Source organism: Sus scrofa, chromosome 3 (assembly GCF_000003025.6).
Source record: "Sus scrofa isolate TJ Tabasco breed Duroc chromosome 3, Sscrofa11.1, whole genome shotgun sequence".
NCBI lineage: Eukaryota > Metazoa > Chordata > Mammalia > Artiodactyla > Suidae > Sus > Sus scrofa.
In genome coordinates, this window is record NC_010445.4 from 7,695,135 (window position 1) to 7,715,619 (window position 20,485).

Consider the following 20,485-nt stretch of genomic DNA (forward strand, 5'->3'; position numbering starts at 1 on the left):
CCAAGGACCATGTAACTTTGCCTGAGGACATGGCTGAAGTCAGCTGAGTGTCATTCAACCTGACAAAGGATGTCATTCAACCTGACAAAGGATGAAAATTCTGAGACAACTGCAACTGCATGAAATGCCCCCACAGATTCACAAAGCAAAACTCTCCTCAGAATCCTGACTCCCCATTTAAAGATATGGCACTCCCAAACCTATGAGATGCAGCAATAGCCATTCTAAGAGGAACATTTATAGCAATACAAGCCTACCCCAGCCCAATTTCACTGATGAACATCGATGCAAAAATCCTCAACAAAATACTAGCAAACTGCATCCAACAATACATTAAAAGGATTGTACATCATGATCAAGTGGGATTTATCCCGGGGATGCAAGGGTTCTTCAATATCCACAAATCCATCAGTGTGATACAAACTGAAGAATAAAAACCATTAACAAACTGAAGAATAAAAACCATCGGATCCTCTCAATAGACGCGGGAAAAGCCTTTGACAAAATCCAACACACATTTCTGATAAAAACCCTTTAGAAAGTGGGCATAGCTGAACCTACCTCAACATTATAAAGGCTATATATGGCAAACCCACAGCAAACATCACCCTCAATGGTGAAAAGCTGAATGAATTCCCGCTGAGATCAGGAACAAGACAAGGATGTCCGCTCTCACCACTACTCTTCAACATAGTTCTGGAACTCCTAGCCATGGCAATCAGAGAAGTAAAAGAAATAAAAGGAATCCAAATTGGAAAGGAAGAAGTCAAACTATCCCTATTTGCAGATGACATGATACTATACATAGAGAATCCTAAAGACTCTACCGGAAAACTGTGAGAGCTCATCCACGAATTTGGCAAAGTCGCAGCATACAAAACTAATACACAGAAATCAATGGCATTTCTATACACTAACAATGATGATCAGAAAGAGAAATTAGGGAAGCAATCCCGTTTACCATCGCATCCAAAAGAATAAAATACCTAGGAGTAAACCTACCTAAAGAGACAAAAGACCTGTACGCTGAAAACTATAAGACACTGATGAAAGAAATCAAAGACGACACAAATAGATGGAAAGATATCCCATGCTCGTGGATTGGAAGAGTTAATATTATCAAAATGACTATACTACCTTAGGCAATCTACAGATTGAATGCAATCCCTATCAAATTACCAAAGACATGTTTCACAGAACTCAAACAAAATATTTTAAAGTTTGCTTGGAAGCACAAAAGACCCAGAATAGCCAGATATCCTGAAAAAGGAAAAATGGAGCTGGAGGAGTCAGGCTCCCTGACTTCAGACTATGCTGCAAAGGAACAATCCTCAAAACCATATGGTACTGGCACAAAGACAGAACTATAGATCGGTGGAACAGGATAGAAAGCCTAGAATTAAACTCACGTACCTACAGCCAACTCATCTATGACAGAGGAGGCAAGAATATACAATGGAGAAAAGACAGCCCTTTCAATAAGTGGTGCTGGGGAAACTGGACAGCCACATGGAAAAGAATGAAATGAGAACACTCCCTAACACCATACCCAAAAGGAAACTCCAAATGGATTAAGGACATGGATATAAGGCCAGACACTATAAAACTCGTAGAGGAAAACATAGGCCAAACACTCTCTGACATAAATGACAGAAACATCTTCTCAGATCCACCTCTTAGAGTAATGACAGTAAAAACAAAAATAAATAAATGGGACTTAATTAAGCTTAAAAGTTTCTGCACAACAAAGGAAACCCTACACAAAATGAAAAGATAACCCACAGAATCCAAGAAAATATTTGCACATGAGTTGAATGACAAGATATTAAACTCCAAAATTTATAAACACCTCCTACAGCTCAATACCAAAAAACAAACAACCCCATCAAAACAGGGGCAGAAGATCTCAACAGACAATTCTCCAAAGAAGACATACATACAGCCAAAAAACACATGAAAAGATGTTCAACGTCACTCATCGTTAGAGAAACGGAAATCAAAACCACTCTGAGGTACCATCTTACACCAGCCAGAAGGGCCATCATCCAAAAGTCTACAAACTATAAGTGCTGGAGAGGGGGTGGAGAAAAAGGAACCCTAGTACACTCTTGGTGGAATTGTCAATTGGTGCAACCACTGTGGAAAGCAGTGTGGAGATTCCTCAGAAAACTAAACATAGAACTACCATTTGACCCAGCAATCCCCCTCCTGGGTATCTGTCCAGAGAAAACCATGACTTGAAAAGACACATGTACTCCGATGCTCATTGCAGCACTGTACATGATAGCCAAGACATTGAAATAACCTAAAAGTCCATTGACAGAGGAGTGGATCAAGAAGATGTGGTACATAGACACATTGGAATATTACTCAGCCATTAAAAGGAATGATATAACAGCATTTTTATTTTTTTTTCTTTTTCTTTTTTTTTTTTAATTTTATTTTCCCACTGTACAGCAAGGGGGTCAGGTTATCCTTACATGTATACATTACAATTACAGTTTTTCCCCCACCATTTCTTCTGTTGCAACATGAGTATCTAGACATAGTTCTCAATGCTATTCAGCGGGATCTCCTTGTAAATTTATTCTAGGTTGTGTCTGATAAGCCCAAGCTCCCGATCCCTCCCACTCCCTCCCCCTCCCATCAGGCAACCACAAGTCTCTTCTCCAAGTCCATGATTTTCTTTTCTGAGGAGATGTTCATTTGTGCTGGATATTAGATTCCAGTTATAAGTGATATCATATGGTATTTGTCTTTGTCTTTCTGGCTCATTTCACTCAGGATGAGATTCTCTAGTTCCATCCATGTTGCTGCAAATGGCATGATGTCATCCTTTTTTATGGCTGAGTAGTATTCCATTGTGTATATATACCACATCTTCCGAATCCAATCATCTGTCGATGGACATTTGGGTTGTTTCCATGTCCTGGCTATTGTGAATAGTGCTGCAATGAACATGCGGGTGCATGTGTCTCTTTTAAGTAGAGCTTTGTCCGGATAGATGCCCAAGAGTGGGATTGCAGGGTCATATGGAAGTTCTATGTATAGATTTCTAAGGTATCTCCAAACTGTTCTCCATAGTGGCTGTACCAGTATAACAGCATTTTTAGCAACAGGGATGGACCTAGAAATTACCATGCTAAGTGAAGTCAGTCAAACAATGAGACACCAACATCAAATGCGGAATCTCAAAAAGGACACAATGAACTTCTTTGCAAAACAGATACTGACTCCCAGACTTTGAAAAACATATGGTTTCCAAAGGAGAAAGGTGGGATTTGGGGAGGAAGTGCTACAAAATTGGGTTATGATGATCATTGTACAACTATAAAGATAATAAATTCATTGAGTAATATAAAAAAAGAATAAGAAAGAAAAATATCTTTAACAGAAAGAAAACGTGTTAGGGGTTCTTGTCATGGCTCAGGAGGCTAAAAATCCAACTAGTATCCATGAGGATGCAGGTTTGACCCCTTTGCTTTCTCAGTAGTTTAAGGATTTGGTGTTGCCACAAGCTGTGGTATAGCTTGCCTATGTGGCTTGGATCTGGCGTTGCTGTGTCTGGGATATATGTCAGCATCTGCAGCTCCAATGGGACCCCTAGCCTGGGAAATTCCATATGCCTGAAAAAGGGTAGCCCTAAAAAGAAAATAAAAATAAAAACAAAAAACTTTTTTCATCCCTTAGAAGTGTAAAAGGATTTACACTTAATTGCAGCTAAGAAGTAGGCTACAACAGTACAAAAAACAATACATTACTTAATCCAAATGACCAGTCCGAAAACATAATAACACTTCAGCAAATAAAATGAAAAGTCTAAGATAAATGGAAATAACCTATATTCCTGAGTGGGAAACTTCATTGCAAAGAGGTCAGTCTTTCTTCAAATTAATCTCTTAATTCAAATTGATTCCAGAATCGAGGATCAAGATGGTGGAGGAATAAGAAGTTTTGCTCGCTTCTCCCACAAACACATCAAAGAAAACACATCTATTTGTAGAACAATTACTACAGAACATTTACTTAACACTGGCCAAAGAACTTCAACCTCCAATAAGGGCAAGAAACGCTCCACATAACTGGGTGGAGTAAAAGAAAAGAGAGAGAGAGTGAAGGAATTAGGACAGGACTAGCATTCATGAGATGGATCTGAGAAAGAGAAAAGGAACCCACAACCTGGGAAGCCACCTAACCACGGGGAGATCAGCCAAGATGGAGGGAACTCAGTGTTGCCAAGAAAAATCACAGCAGCTGGACTGAGGAGGGCAAAGCAGAAGGAGAGTCACACAGATCATCTGCACCACCCCACAAGACACCACAGCCTGAGACACGCAGGTGGGGGTTGGGCACTGGGACTCAGGCTCCAGAGGTCAGTTGCAGGGAGAGGACTAGGGCTGGCTGTGTGGAGACAACCTGAGGGGCTAGGGAGTGGTGTGCCATGTGCTGGGGAATGGAATGCCAGAGCCAAGGGAACCCAGGTGGAGGAGCAACAAGCTTCCATTGTTGGGCAGGGTGAGAGGAGGAGGGGTGGACCACCATGGGAACCTCCCTGTATATGCACAGGCTCTCAGAGGGTGCGGGGCCTCTGGTGCAGGCTACAGGTGGTGAGAGGCCACTTTCTTTGACTACAGCAAACCGGGCACTTCCTGTGAAGGCTACTGGTGGCCAGGCACCTCTTGTATGGGCTAAGGGCAGAAGGGAGCTAAGTACAGCATGGTGCCTTTTCTGTAATCTACAGGCAGCGGGGACTAAACACCATAGCTGTCATCTCAGAAACCAGAGGGAGGCATGGCCTGCCACCACTAGGGGTCTGTGAACAGGCTCCACGTGCAGCCCCAGTCACCTCAGAGGCTGGCAAAAAAGGCCCTGAAACAAAGCACCACCTGTTGTTGCTCTCACTACCCTGGGAATACGCCCAACCTGCAGATTCCACTGCCAAATGGTCCAGGCAGCACCCACACATGCTTGATCACTGTCCCTTCCCAGGGACCTGCCACCAGGAGCAGCCTGCGTAGCACCTCCTGTGTGGGCTCTGCAGGACAGGGTGCTTCTTGTGTGGTCTATAGCTGGTGGGGGCAAACCACCACAGTTATCACTGACTCCAGAGGTGGACATGGTCCACCACCACTAGAGGTCCATCAACAGGCACCACTTACAGCCCTAATCACCTCAGAGGGCACCACAGAGGAGGGCATTGCAACCGAATGCCACCAGTTGTTGCTCTCACTCCTCTGGAAACCCACACACCTTGCAACCACCACTGTCAAATGTTCTGGGCACCATCTCAATTGGCCTGAGCCTCATTACCGCTTCCCAGAGCCCTGCAGCTAGGAGTAGCCTGTGCCATCTTCCTGCAGGTCCTTGCTACTGTCAAGAGCCCAGCAACCAGGCACTCACTACTAGCCCTACCCTTTGCCTCATTCTCCCTGCACACACACTCAGCACCCTGGGGATAACAGCCTCTTCACACTGAAGAAACAGACAGCAAATATCCCAACTGCAAAGACAAAAATAAAGAGTAACCCCCTATAAAATACAGAGGGGCACTCTTGCATAGAAATAGCCCTCCAAGACTACAGCTTGGTTTCCCTAACCTCACAGAAAAAGAGAAAAAAAAAAAAAAAACAAGCAAAATGAAGAAGCTCAACAACCATTCCCAGTTAAAAGAACAGCCAAATTCACCTGAAGCAGTAAACAATGAAACACACCCCTGCAGTCTAATAGACTCTGAGTTCAAAGGGGAGAGAGTGAAAATACTGAAGGAATTAAAGGTGAATATGAAGGAATAAGAACGGATATAGGCAGTGATGCAGATTACTTTAGAAAGGGACTAGAAAATACAAGGAGAAGCCAAGATAAACTAGAAAATTCCTTGGCAGAGACACAAACTGAGAGCTAAAGGCACTGAAGGGCAGATTGAATAATGCAGAGGAGCTATTTAGTGACTTGGAAGGTAGAATAATGGAAATCACCCCATCAGGACAGCAGACAGAAAACCAAATGACAAAAAAATATGAGAGCAATATAAGAGACCCATGGGATAATATAAAGTGGGCCAATCTATGCATAATAGGGATTCCAGAAGGGGAAAGAAAAGAAAAGGGGATCAAAAATATATTTGAAGAAGTTATGGCTGAAAACTTTGCAAATCTAACGAAAACAGACATCAATCTACAAGAAGCACAGAGGACCCCAAACAAGTTGAGCCCAAACAGGCCCACACCAAGACCTATTATAACAAAAATGGCAAAAGTTAAAGAGAGGATTCTAAAGGCAGCAAGAGCAACACAAAGCATTCATTATGAGGGAACCCCCATAAGGCTATCAGCTGATTTCTCTACAGAAACACTACAGGCCAGAAGAGAGGGGCAAGATATATTCAAAGTTCTAAAAGGAAAAAATTGCATCCTAGAATACTCTATCCAGCAAGAATATCATTTGAAATAGAAGGAGGAATGAAGAATTTCTCCAACAAACAAAAGCCCAAAGAGTACAACAATACTAAACCCATTCTAAAAAAGAAATCCTGAAAGGGCGTCTCTAAATAAAAAACAGGTAAGAAGAAATAGCATAGAGGAAATCACAATTGGAAGGCAATCGCCTAAATAAGCCAGTATACAGATCTAAAAGGAAAAAAACCTTACTGTAAAAGCGATGATAAACGCAGGGACAGATGATTAGAATAGGAAGATGTGGTGTATATACACAATGGAATACTACTAAGCCATAAAAAAGGACCAAATAATGCCATTTGCAGCAACATGGATGGAACTAGAGAATCTCATACTGAGTGAAGTGAGTCAGAAAGACAAAGGTGAATACCATAAGATATCACTTATAACTGGAATCTAATATCCAGCACAAATGAAACTTTCCACAAAAAAGAAAATCATGGACTTGGAGAAGAGACTTGTGGCTGCCTGGGGGAGAGGGAGGGAGTGGGAGGGATCGGGAGCTGGGGGTTATCAGATACAACTTGGAATGGATTTGCAAGGAGATCCTGCTGAGTAGCATTAAGAACTATGTCTAACAAAGCCACAGTCATCAAAACAGTGTAGTATTGGTACCAAAACAGACAGACCAATGGAACAGAATAGAGAACCTGGAAATAAACCCGGGCACCTATGGTCAATTAATCTTTGACAAGGGAGGCAAGAACATAAAATGGGAAAAGGAAAGTCTAATCAGCAAGCATTGCTGGGAAACCTGGACAGCAGCATGCAAAGCAATGAAACTAGAACACACCCTCACACCATGCACAAAAATAAACTCCAAATGGCTGAAAGACTTAAATATACGACAGGACACCATCAAACTCCTAGAAGAAAACATAGGCAAAACACTCTCTGACATCAACCTCATGAATATTTTCTCAGGGCAGTCTCCCAAAGCAATAGAAATTAGAGCAAAAATAAACCCATGGGACCTCATCAAACTGAAAAGCTTTTGCACAGCAAAGGAAACCCAAAAGAAAACAAAAAGACAACTTACAGAATGGGAGAAAATAGTTTCAAATGATGCAACGGACAAGGGCTTAATCTCTAGAATATACAAGCAACTTATACAATTCAACAGCAAAAAAACCAATCAATCAATGGAAAAATGGGCAAAAGACCTGAATAGACATTTCTCCAAAGAAGATATACAGATGGCCAACAAACACATGAAAAAATGCTCAACACTGCTGATTATAAGAGAAATGCAAATCAAAACTACCATGAGATATCAATTCACACCAGTCAGAATGGCCATCATTAATAAATCCACAAATAACAAGTGCTGGAGGGGCTGTGGAGAAAAGGGAACCCTCCTGAACTGTTGGTGGGAATGTAAACTGGTACAGCCACTATGGAGAACAGTTTGGAGATACCTTAGAAATCTATACATAGAACTTCCATATGACCCCACAATCCCACTCTTGGGCATCTATCCAGACAAAACTCTACTTAAATGAGAAACATGCACCCGCATGTTCATTGCAGCACTATTCACAATAGCCAGGACATGGAAACAACCCAAATGTCCATCGACAGAGGATTGGATTCGGAAGATGTGGTATATATACACAATGGAATACTACTCAGCCATAAAAAAGAATGACACAATGCCATTTGCAGCAACATGGATGGAACTAGAGAATGTCATCCTGAGTGAAATGAGCCAGAAGGACAAAGACAAATACCATCATATGATATCACTTATAACTGGAATCTAATGTCCAGCACAAATGAACATCTCCTCAGAAAAGAAAATCGTGGACTTGGAGAAGAGACTTGTGGCTGCCTGATGGGAGGGGGAGGGAGTGGGAGGGATCGGGAGCTTGGGCTTATCAGACACAACTTAGAATAGATTTACAAGGAGATCCTGCTGAATAGCATTGAGAACTATGTCTAGATACTCATGTTGCAACAGAAGAAAGGATGGGGGAAAAAATGTAATTGTAATGTATACATGTAAGGATAACCTGACCCCATTGCTGTACAGTGGGAAAATTAAAAAAATTATTAAAAAAAAAGAACTATGTCTAGATACTTATACTGCAACAGAAAAAAATGGTGGGGAAAAAATGTATACATGTAAGAGTAACTTGTTCCCTGTGCTGTACAGTGGGAAAAAAAAGTGAAAATTAAAAAAAAAGAAAAAATGCTGGAGTTGATCATTTTGGACGCTAATATGAAATCATTAAAAGAGAAGCTAAATAGAATTGTCACATGTAGTCCATAGTGCATTTGTAGGTGTTCTTCTGTAACTTGTTTGGATCTAAGCAATGTTTATACTTTGTATCATTTAATAATAAAAAAAGTTAAGAAACTCAAAAAAACCCCACAAGGAACAGTAAAACATGAAGATATTAAAAAGGACTTCAAAATCATGGAATGTAGGGAAAGAAAGTAAGAAAATCTAGACTCTTCTGTTTAAGAATGTTTTTGAGCCAATATGACTATCAGGCTAAAGCAAGCAGTTTTAGGAAGGGGTTAACATGCTTAAAAAACAGGGCAACCACAAATCAAAACCAAACATTACATTCACAACCACTGAAAAATACACAAGAATAAAATAAATGGAAATCATCCAACTACAAAAAGAAAGGAACGAAGAAGACACATAGAAGCAACTGGAAAACAAGGTTTAACATGGCAATAAATGCATATTTATCAACAATGACTTAAATGTCAATGGACTGAATGCTCCAATCAAAAGACACAGAGTGGCAGACTGCATAAAAAAGCAAGAGCCTACAATTGCTGTCTATAAGAGACTCACCTTAGGTCAAAGGACAGATATAGATTGAAAGTGAGGGGATGGGAAATGATATTTCATGCCAATGGAAAAGACAAAAAAGCAGGAGTTGCCATACTTTTATCAGACAAAATAGATGTTTTTATTACTCAATGAATTTATTACATTTATAGTCGTACCATGATCATCACAATCCAAAATCCTACAAAATAGACGGTAAAAGGAAGGCTATCCAAAAAGACAAAGAAGGGCATAATTTAATGATAAAAGGATCCATTCAAGAAGAGGATAGTACAATCATTAACATACAAGCCCCTGATGCAGGAGCACCCAGATACACACAGCAAATACTAACAGACATAAAAGGAGAAATTGACAGGAATACAGTACTACTAGGAGACTTTAACACCCGACTCACAGCAAGGGACAGATCCTCCAGGAAGAAAATCAGTAAGGCAAGAGAGATCCTAAATGACAACAGAAAACTTAGACTTGGCATTTTCAGGATCCTACATCCAAAAAAATCAGAATATGCACTCTTTTCACGTGCACATGGAACATTCTCAAGGATTGACCACATACTGGGGCACAAAACGAACCTCAACAAATTTAAGAATATGGAAATTATTGCAAGTGTCTTCCCTCACCACAATGGCATGAAACTAGAAATCAACCACAGGAAAAGAAATGAGAAAAAACTGAATTCATGGAGACTAAACAACATGCTACTAAAAAAGCAATGAGTCAGTGAGGAAATCAAAAATGAAATTTAAAAATTCCTCAAGACAAATGATCATGAAGACAGGACAATGATCATGAAGAGTCAAAATCTATGGGATGTCAAACAAGCAGTGCTCAGAGGGAAGTTCATAGCAATACAGGCCTTCCTCAAAAAAGAAGACAAATCTCAAATCAACAACTTAACCCACCACCTAAAGCAAGTAGTAAAAGAATGAACAAAACCTAAAGTCAGCAAAAGGACAGAAATCATAAAGATCAGAGAGGAAAGCAATAAAATAGAGATTCAAAAAACAAAACTGTAGGCCAATATCATTGATGATTATAGACCCTTGAAATTGAATATAGACTCTATAAATTCTCAACAAAATTTTAGCCAACCGAAACCAACAACATATCAAAAGTGTCATGCACCACGACCAAGTGGGATTCATCCCAGGTTCACATGCATGGTGCAACATACAGAAATCAATCAATAGCATATATCACATTAACGAAAGAAAGGTCAAAAACCACATGATCATCTCAAGAGATGCAGAAAAAAAGCATTTGACAAAGTTCAACATCCACTCATGATAGAAATTTTACCAAAGTGGGTCTAGAAGGAACATACCTTAACATAGTAAAAGCCACTTATGCCAGACTCACAGAAAATATACTACTCAATGGAGAAAACTGAACGCCTTCCTACTAACATCTGGAACAAGACAAGGATGCCCATTCTTACCACTTCTATTCAACATAGTATTGGAAGTCCTAGCCACAGCCATCAGACAAACAACAGAAACAAATGGTATTCAAGTTGGAAGAAAAGAGGGAAAATTGTCACACTATGCGGATGACATGATACTCCATGGAGAAAACCCTAAGGACTCCCTGCAAAAACTCCTTGAACTGATCAACAAATTCAGCAAAGTAGCAAGTTACAAGATCAATATTCAGAAGTCAGCTGCATTTCTGTATACTAGTAATGAAAGATTAGGAAAGGAATACGAAAATACAGTACCAATTAAAATGAATTACTTAGGAATAAACCTGACCAAGGAGGTGAAAGAACTATAAAACATTAATCAAGGAAAATCAAGAGGATTCAAAGACATGGAAAGATAGTCCATGCTCCTGGGTTGGAAAAATTGATATTGTAAAGATGGTCATACTACCCAAAGCAATCTACAGATTCAATGCAATCCCTACCAAATGACCCTTGACATGTGTCACAGAACAGCAACAAACAATCCAAACGTTTATATGGAACAACAAAAGACCCAGAATTGCCAAAGCAATGCTGAGGAACAAAAACCAAGCAGGAGCCATAACTCTCCCAGACTTCGGGCAATATGACAAAGCCACAGTCATCAAGACAGTGTGGTGCTGGTGCGAAAACAGACACGCAGACCAAAGGAACAGAGTGGAGAACCCAGAAACAAACCCAGACACCTACAGTCATTTAATCTTCAGCAAAGGAGGCAAGAATATAAAATGGGAAAAAGACAGGCTTTTCAGCAAGTGCTGTCGGCAAAACTGGACAGCTGCATGTAAATCAATGAAACTAGAACACACCCTCACGCCATGCAGAAAAGTAAACTCGAAATGGCTTAAAGACTTAAACATAAGACAAGACTCCATCAAACTCCTGGAAGAGAACATAAGCAAAACATTCTCTGACATCAATTGTACAAATGTTTTCTTACGTCAGTCGTCAAAGGCAACAGAAATAAAATAAAAAATAAACCAACTGGACCTAATCAAACTGAGCAGTTTGCACAGCAAAGGAAACTACATTTAAAAAAAGACAACTTATGGAATGGAAGAAAATAGTTTCAAATGATGCAACTGACAAGGACTTAATCTTTAAAACACACAAACAACGTTTACAATTCAACAGCAAAAAATCAAATAAGCCCAATTGAAAGAGGGCAAAAGACCTGAATAGACATTTCTCCAGAGACTGTTTACAGATGGCCAACGAGCACATTTTAAAAATGCTCAACATCACTGATTATTAGAGAAATACAAATCAAAACCACTATGAGTTACCATCTCACACCAATCAGAATGGCCATCATTAATAAATCCACATAAACTAATGCTGGAGATGGTGTGGAGAAAAGGTGGGGGACACTTTCGGTGGGAATGTAAATTGGTACAACCACTATGGAAAACAGCATAGAGGTGCATCAGAAAACTATAGAAATACCATATGACGCAGCAAGACCACTCTTGGGCAAATATCCAGACAAAACTTTCCTTAAAAAAGACACATGCACCCACATGATCATTGCTGCACTATTTGCAATAGCCAAGACATGGAAACAACCTAAGTATCCATAGACAGATGAATGGATTAAGATGTGGTACATATACACAATGGAATACTACTCAACCACAAGAAAGGAACAAAATAATGCCATTTGCAGCAACAAAGGTGGAATTAGAGATTCTCACACTAAGTGAAGTAAGTCAGAAAGAGAAAGACAAACACCATACGCTATCACTCATATCTGGAATCTAACATATGGCACAAAGGAACCTTTCCACGGAAGAGGAACTCATGGACTTGGAGAACAGGCTTATGGTTGCCAAGGGGGAGGTGGAGGGAGTTGGATGGACTGGGAATCTGGGGTTAATAGATGCAAACTATAGCCTTTGGAATGGATAAGCAATTTTACGCTCCTGTATAGCACTGGGAACTATATCTAGTCACTTGTGATGGAGCAAGATCGAGCATAATATCAGAAAAAGAATGTATATGTGTGTGTGTGTGTGTGTGTGTGTGTGAATGTGTGTGTGAGAGAGAGACTGGGTCACTTTGCTGTATGGTAGAAAATTGGCCAAACACTGTAAACCAAGTATAACAGAAAAAATAAAAATCATTATACAAATAAATAAAAATAAACATCATCTTTAAAAAATAATTCCAGTTCAAATCTTGTACTGTGAATTATGGAACTTGCCAAGGCCATTCGAACAGACAGGTCTAAGAAGAAACAGAAAATAACTGGGAATGTAAACTGGTACAGCCACTATGGAGAACAGTTTGGAGATACCTTAGAAATCTATACATAGAACTTCCATATGACCCTGCAATCCCACTCTTGGGCATCTATCCGGACAAAGCTCTACTTAAAAGAGACACATGCACCCGCATGTTCATTGCAGCACTATTCACAATAGCCAGGACATGGAAACAATCCAAATATCCATCGACAGAGGATTGGATTCGGAAGATGTGGTATATATACACGATGGAATACTACTCAGCCATAAAAAAGGATGACATCATGCCATTTGCAGCAACATGGATGGAACTAGAGAATCTCATACTGAGTGAAATGAGCCAGAAAGACAAAGACAAATACCATATGACATCACTTATAACTGGAATCTAATATCCAGCACAAATGAACATCTCCTCAGAAAAGAAAATCAATCATGGACTTGGAGAAGAGACTTGTGGTTGCCTGATGGGAGGGGGAGGGAGTGGGAGGGATCGGGAGCTTGGGCTTATCAGTCACAACGTAGAATAGATTTACAAGGAGATCCCGCTGAATAGCATTGAGAACTATGTCTAGATACTCATGTTGCAACAGAAGAAATATTGGGGGAAAAACTGTAATTGTAATGTATACATGTAAGGATAACCTGACCCCTTGCTGTACAGTGGAAAATAAAATTAAAAAAAAAAAAAAAAAAAAAAAAAAAAAAAAAAAAGAAAATAACTGGAAAAGAGCAATACTGAAGAACAAGAAATGGTGTTGGGAAAACTGGACTCAGCTACACATAAAAGAATGAAATTAGAACTTTCACCACCACCAGACACACAAATAAACTCAAAGTGGATGAAAGACCTAAATGTAAAACCAGATGCTATAAAACTCCTAGAGGAAACATCGGCAGAACACTCTTTGACATAAACTGCAGCAATATCCTTCGTGATCCACCTCCTACAGCAAAGGGAGGAAAAGCAAAAACAAAGCAAACTGGGACCTAGTGAAACTTCAAAGCTTTTGCACAGGAAAGAAAACCATAAGGGAAACAACAAGGTAACCTGCAAAATGGGAGAAAACATTTGCAAGTGATGCAAACGACAGAGGATTAATCTCCAGAATATACAAACAGCTCATACAGCTCAATATTAAAATACCCAACAATCCAACCAAAAAATGGTCAGAAGAGCTAAATAAATAAATCTGTAATTTCTCTCAAGAAGTATACAGGAGTTCCCATTACGGTTCAGTGGGTTAGGAACCCCACGAGTATCCACGAGGATGTGGGTTCCATCCCTGGCCTCACTCAGTGGCTTAAGGATCTGGCATTGCCTTGAGCTGTGGCATAGGCTGCAGACACAGCCTGGATCCCACGATGCTGTGGCTGCGGTGTATGCTGGCAGCTTCAGCTCTGACTCAACCCCTAACCTGGGAACATGCAAATGTTGCAGATGCAATCCTAAAGAACAAAACAAAACAAAAAAGGAAAAAGAAAAAGGAAGACATACAGATGGCTCGTAGGCATATGAAAAGGTGCTCAACATCCCTAATTTTGAGAGAAAGGCAAATTAAATCCACAATAAGGTATCACTTCACACAGGTCCGAAAAGACATCATCAAAAAGTCTACAAATACTACATACTACAGAGGAGGCAGAGAAAGGAACCCTCCTACACTATTGGTGGCAATGTAAGTTGCTTCAGCCTCTGTGGAGAACAGTATGGAGGTTCCCTAAAAAACTGAAAAATAGAGCTACCATATGGTCCTGCAGTCCCGCTCCTGGGCACGTATCTGGAGAAACACTAAAATGTACTCAAACATTCACTGCAGCACTGTTTACAAATCCCAAGACATGGAAGCAACCCAAATGTGGGTCAGCAGATCAATAGATAAAGAAGATGTGGTGTATTTCAACAACAGAAACTTAGCCATAAAAAGAATGAAATAATGCCCTTTGCAGGAACATTAGTGCACCCAGAAATTATCAGACTAGGTGAAATATGCCAAAGACACATATCATATGATATCACTTATATGTGGAAGCATAATAAACATCATACAAATAAACATACACAAAATAGAAATAGAGACACAGACACAGAAAACAGAGTAATAGTTGCCAAAGGGGTAAGATGGTACAAAAGAATAAATTAAGAATTGGGGATTTACATATGCACCCTACCATATATAAAATAGATAATCAATAAGGACCTACTGCATAGTACAGGGAACCCTTCTCAGTATTTTATAAGAACACTTCCCATTGTGGCACAGTGGAGGCGAATATGAGTAGGGACCATGATGTTGTGGTTTCAATCCCTGGCCTTGCCAGTGGGTTAAGGATCTGGCATTGCCGCAAGCTGTGTTGTACGTTGCAGACTCAACTCGGATCTGGTGTTGCTGTGGCTGCGGTGAAGGCTGGAAACTACAGCTCTGATTGGACCCCTAGCCTGGGTACCCCCATAAGCCACAGGTACAGCCCTAAAAAGACAAATGACCAAAAAAAAAAGAATCTAGGGGGGAAAATATGCTATATATATATATATATGCCATTGAATCACGTTGTTGTATACCTGAAACATAACATTGTATATCACTACACTTCATACAGAAATTAATTCTTTTTTAAAGTGAGGAATAAATGAAAAAAAGAAAAACAAGCTAGGGCCTCCAGAGGTGTTTCTCTCCACAGTTCAGTCCCCCTTGGAGAAGATATCCCCATGTGATCTTCTGAGCCACACTCCTCAAAATCTCTCACTCCCCTGAGACTACACTCAAACTTCAAGCAAAGCCCTTGGGGACACTTACTCATGCACACAGCAAGTCTAACGGGCATCTCGAGGCATGGTTTCCCGAAGAGATTTGGGTCATGTCCTTTGGGTGGGAATTCCTGATGCCATATATTTAGTGTCCTCAACTGCCTTGGTTGACCTGGGTCCCCTGGGCTGGGGGCTGTTTTATCTCTCATGGATGATTCCTCTCTTCCCTCAGGATTGGCTCAGCTCAGGCCCAGTCTGTCCTCATTCGAGCCCCTTTATTCTTCCTGAGGAAACATTTGTGCTGTCAGGAAGGTGCTTATTCGAAAACCATCAGGGCCAGAACCAAATTCTTATTTTACCAAGTGGGAAAGTAGGAATGAAACTAAGAAGAATGTTCCCTCAAGTGACAGATAGAGCAGAAAATCCCCAACAGATTCTCCTTTGATTCTGGACTCAAGAGGATTCAGCAGGGATTAAATGGAGCTTCTTAACCAGGGAACATTAATGCAAAGGGTTCTGGCCCAAGCTCTCATCACTATTGTGGATGGAGAAGCAGCTGGATCTATGGTTAGAGGCAGAGGAGGCATAGGCAGGATTCAAAGACCCTCCAGTTAGAGGCTAAAGAAGTTCAATGAGTTAATCTGTCCTGAGGCATGCTGAGGGAGTGCAAACTCTGAACCTGCACACAAGAGCATCCCAGAATTCCATGCCTGGTTGCTCCTGGTGATGCTGTCAGGACAGAACGAGTGGAAAGAGTGGTGACTGGGTGGGACCCTCTGCTTCTCCACAGTAAATGGAGATTCCCAGGGTGAGGAAGGACGTCTGGTGAGCCCTCAGAAAAGCCCTGTTTGGATGTCCAGTAGCCAGGGTGTGAGGCAGTGGGGCTCTGTCCTGCCCTCTCTCTTCACGTCTATGCTTGTTCTCCCCACAAGCCTCTGCAGAGAAGGTTCCAGGTAAGGCACTGTTGGGGCTTGGGCCATTCCAGAGCCTTTTATTAGGGACAAGGGCATCCTCTGACAAGGTCAGCTTGCTCCTCAACCTTCACGTCACGGGTAATGTCAGGTTGCTCCTTGAGGGAAGCTGCCTGAGGAAACAGAGGAAAAAGTCCCTTGAGCGACACAACTCAGAATGGGATGTGAATAGTGGGAGGAAGGGAGATGGGACTCAGGTGATGGATAAATGTATGTTATGGAGAGTTCCAGAGAAAGATGGAGACTAATGAGAGAAGTGCCATTCCTTAATGGCAGCCATCAATCAAATGCATCTACCACCCAGTATCTGGCTGATTCTGCTGGGGATGGTGCCACAGCAGGGATCTGTGTTGGTCTCTGGGCTTGGCAGATGGGGCCCCAGCAGTGGCTGAGTGTAGACTGAGTGGACACCCATGGTCAGTGGAAGGTTCTGGTCCCACATAGAGCCTCCACCCATGCTGCCTGGTCACTGTGTTTGTGAGTCTATCAGCATCAATAGGAGTGACTGAGAAAGCGAGCACTTGATGTCCACAGATGGGTCAACACTTGGAAAGGGTGACTCATTCCATGGACAATAGTCAAGAGTAATTTCTTCCCTGTTTTTCTAACACTGTGTACATGTGCTTGGTTGTATGCTGGATAGTTCTAGTAGGCAGAAGGATGACTCTGTTGTGTTCATTGCGGGATCATGTGTGTTTTAAGGGGATGAGTACATGTGCCACCTTGACAGGAGATCATATTTGGTGGTGTTGTGATGTGTCACCTGGGCTAGGATGCCCATCATTTACCAGAACCCCTCTCTTGTGAGTGTCAGGTTAAAGTGGGCTCAGGGGAGATGCTCTGGAGTACTTCCAGGCAAGAATAGGTGCAGCCGTTCTTATCATTGATGACACTGCTGCTGATCTGCTTCTGATCTGCTGACTCACTTCCCTAGTGGGAGGTGGCTATGGGCCTGCAGTTACTCTACCTTTCCCTGGATCCTGCCGTAGATGCTCTGATTTCTGGGCCAGGAGTGTATGTTTAGACTCATTAAGCAGGGCCTCAGGGTGTGCAAGAGAACCCTGTCCCCAAGTCCAGAGGTAAGAAGGCACCTGGGTTTCAGTCTGCCTTGTGGGATTACCGGGCATGTCTGTGGGTTCCAGCCTGACCTTGATCCATCATCTCATTTTTCTTTTTAGCTGCACCCACTGCCTGTGGACGTTCCCAGGAGGGATCAAATCTGCTCCACTCCAACAACCAGAGCCACTGCGCTGACAATGCCTATTACTTAACCCTCTGAGCCACAAGGGAACTGTCTCACTGCACTTAATATCCATCTTTCCTGACTGGCTGCTTGCCCCATGGACTGCAAGTTCCAGCATCAGACACAAAGCTGACAGCCTTACACAGACCTGCTTAACCTGTTTTCACAGTCAAGTAAGGACAACTTTCTGCGCAAACCATTAAATGTGCATATATATAAATCTTTCAGTGGTTCAGCTTCTCTGGTTAAGCCCTGACTGATATATGAAATAATCTGAAAGATTACATTGATATTATATATAAAATTTAGAGTATGCATGCAAAGCATATGCATATTATGTACACTTATTAAAGACAATGATATATATACATGTGTGTCTATATAATTCTTCCTTAGTGAGGAGAGACTCTGTTTAGAAGTTTGGCTCTACATATTTTGGAACATCAGAGTGAACAGTGAGCAGAGAGAACATATACATGAACCGATATATGAAGTTCTACATTTTAAAGAACAATTATTTCAACAATTAGAGCTGTTGAATAATTAGTAATGGAAGAAAAATTTAAACCTTCTTTCAAAAATAAAGTCCTACTGTATAGCACAGTGATAAACGATAATAGAAAAGTTATGAAAAAGCACTTGAATCACTTTGCTATACAGGAGAAATAACACAACATTGTACATCAACTATAATGCAAGAAATTTAAAAGAATTCTTTCCTGCACCAAAAGATGCTTCTGTCAGGTTGGATGAACCCAGTATTTCCAATAGCACTTTGGTCCCCACTTCCTCTTTCCCCAGGGGCAGAGAAAGGAGAGATGGGGCAGAGGAATCAGACCTCCTCTCTGGCTGATTTCATCCTGGAAGGGCTCTTTGATGACTCCCCGGCCCACGCTTTCCTCTTCTCCTTGACCATGGTGGTCTTCCTGGTTGCGGTGAGTGGAAACACCCTCACCATCCTCCTCATCTGTGCCGACCCCCGGCTTCACACCCCCATGTACGTCCTGCTCAGCCAGCTCTCCCTCATGGATCTGATGCATGTCTCCACCACCATCCCCAAGATGGCCATCAACCACCTCTCTGGCACCAAGTCCATCTCCTTTGTGGGCTGTGCCACTCAGTACTTCCTCTTTTTGTCTCTGGGTGGAGCTGAGTGTCTTCTCCTAACTTTCATGTCCTATGACCGCTATGTGGCCATCTGTCACCCACTGCGTTATGCTGTTCTCATGAACAGAAAGGTGGGACAGATGATGGCTGTTATGTCTTGGTTGGGAGCATCAGTAAACTCCCTCATTCACACAGTGATCTTGATGCACTTCCCTTTCTGTGGGCACCGAAACATCCACCACTTCTACTGTGAGTTTCCAGCAGTTGTGCAGTTGGTATGTGGAGACATCACTGTGTATGAAATCGCCGTGTACATTGGTGACATCGTCCTGCTCCTTCTCCCCATCGTCCTGATTTCTGCATCCTACGTCTTCATCCTCCACAGTGTTATTCATATGCATTCAGCTGGGGGTAAGAGGAATGCCTTTGCCACCTGTAGCTCTCACCTCACTGTGGTTTCCCTCTGGTTTGGCGCCTGCATCTTCTCCTACATGAGGCCCAGGTCCCAGCGCACCCCATTGCAAGACAAAGTGGGTTCCGTGTTCTACACTATCATTACTCCCACCCTGAATCCTCTGATCTACACTCTCCGAAATAAGGATATAGCTAAGGCTCTGAAGAGGGTGCTGGGGAGAGAGATGATCACTCAAAACCCAAAAGTGCGGTTGCCCTGAGTGTGCAACAAATGGTTAAAGCTCCTTAAATTGTCCTCATTAAATTTCAAAGATTTTTCTAGGTACCCCACCCCTGATGACTACTGCAAACATGAAACGTTTAACAGACATTTCCAGTATTCAATCTTGGTCTCAGGGGTATTGAGAGCGTAGAGTACTAGAGTACCATAGAGAACTACCTTAGTTCATTTGAGCTGCCCTAACAAAAATACCATAGAATGGGATGGCTTAAACACCAAACACTCAGTTCTCACAGTTCTGGAGACAAAGAGGAAGGTCAAGTCATGAATGGTCTTGACACACTATAGTTTCTTTTGGATCTCATTTTGAAAGTGACCTTCTCCAAACATGGCTCCTTATGATCCTATTTAAAGCAGTATCTTCATTCTGTGTCCCCTGTTTGTACTTTGTGAACCTCATTTGCATGATTTGCACAATGTTTTATACTGTACTCCACTTACTGTTGGCTGAATTTGAATGAGAGTTTCAAGAGGGCAAGGGCCCTGCTATGATTGCTATTTCTCACTCAAGCCGGGAACCAACATGACATGACTTAATTGTGCACTATTTACTGCATGGATTAATAAGGGAAAATGGCCAAGCCTCCTTGCTATCTCAATTGACATGAATGATATTCAGTTGAGGGGAAACTGATTATATAAATAAACATTACAACAGATCCCTTAGTAAGAGTCATTTTCTACGATAGCCATGTATTACTCCCCTGTGAACTCAGGGATCTGACATCTCAGTGAACCGTCCT

General features: G+C 41.6%; 1 protein-coding gene across 1 annotated transcript; it reads left to right on the plus strand.

The window, feature by feature from the left end:
- LOC100524140 (olfactory receptor 2AE1-like) lies at positions 18,760-19,722 on the plus strand. Its single transcript, XM_003124329.2, has one exon. It carries the CDS (start codon positions 18,760-18,762, stop codon positions 19,720-19,722), a length of 963 nt encoding a protein of 320 aa, XP_003124377.2.

What these genes read in the sequence shown, in the direction of transcription:
- LOC100524140 (XM_003124329.2), top strand. Translation starts at nt 18,760, where the DNA reads ATGGGGCAGAGGAATCAGACCTCCTCTCTGGCTGATTTCATCCTGGAA.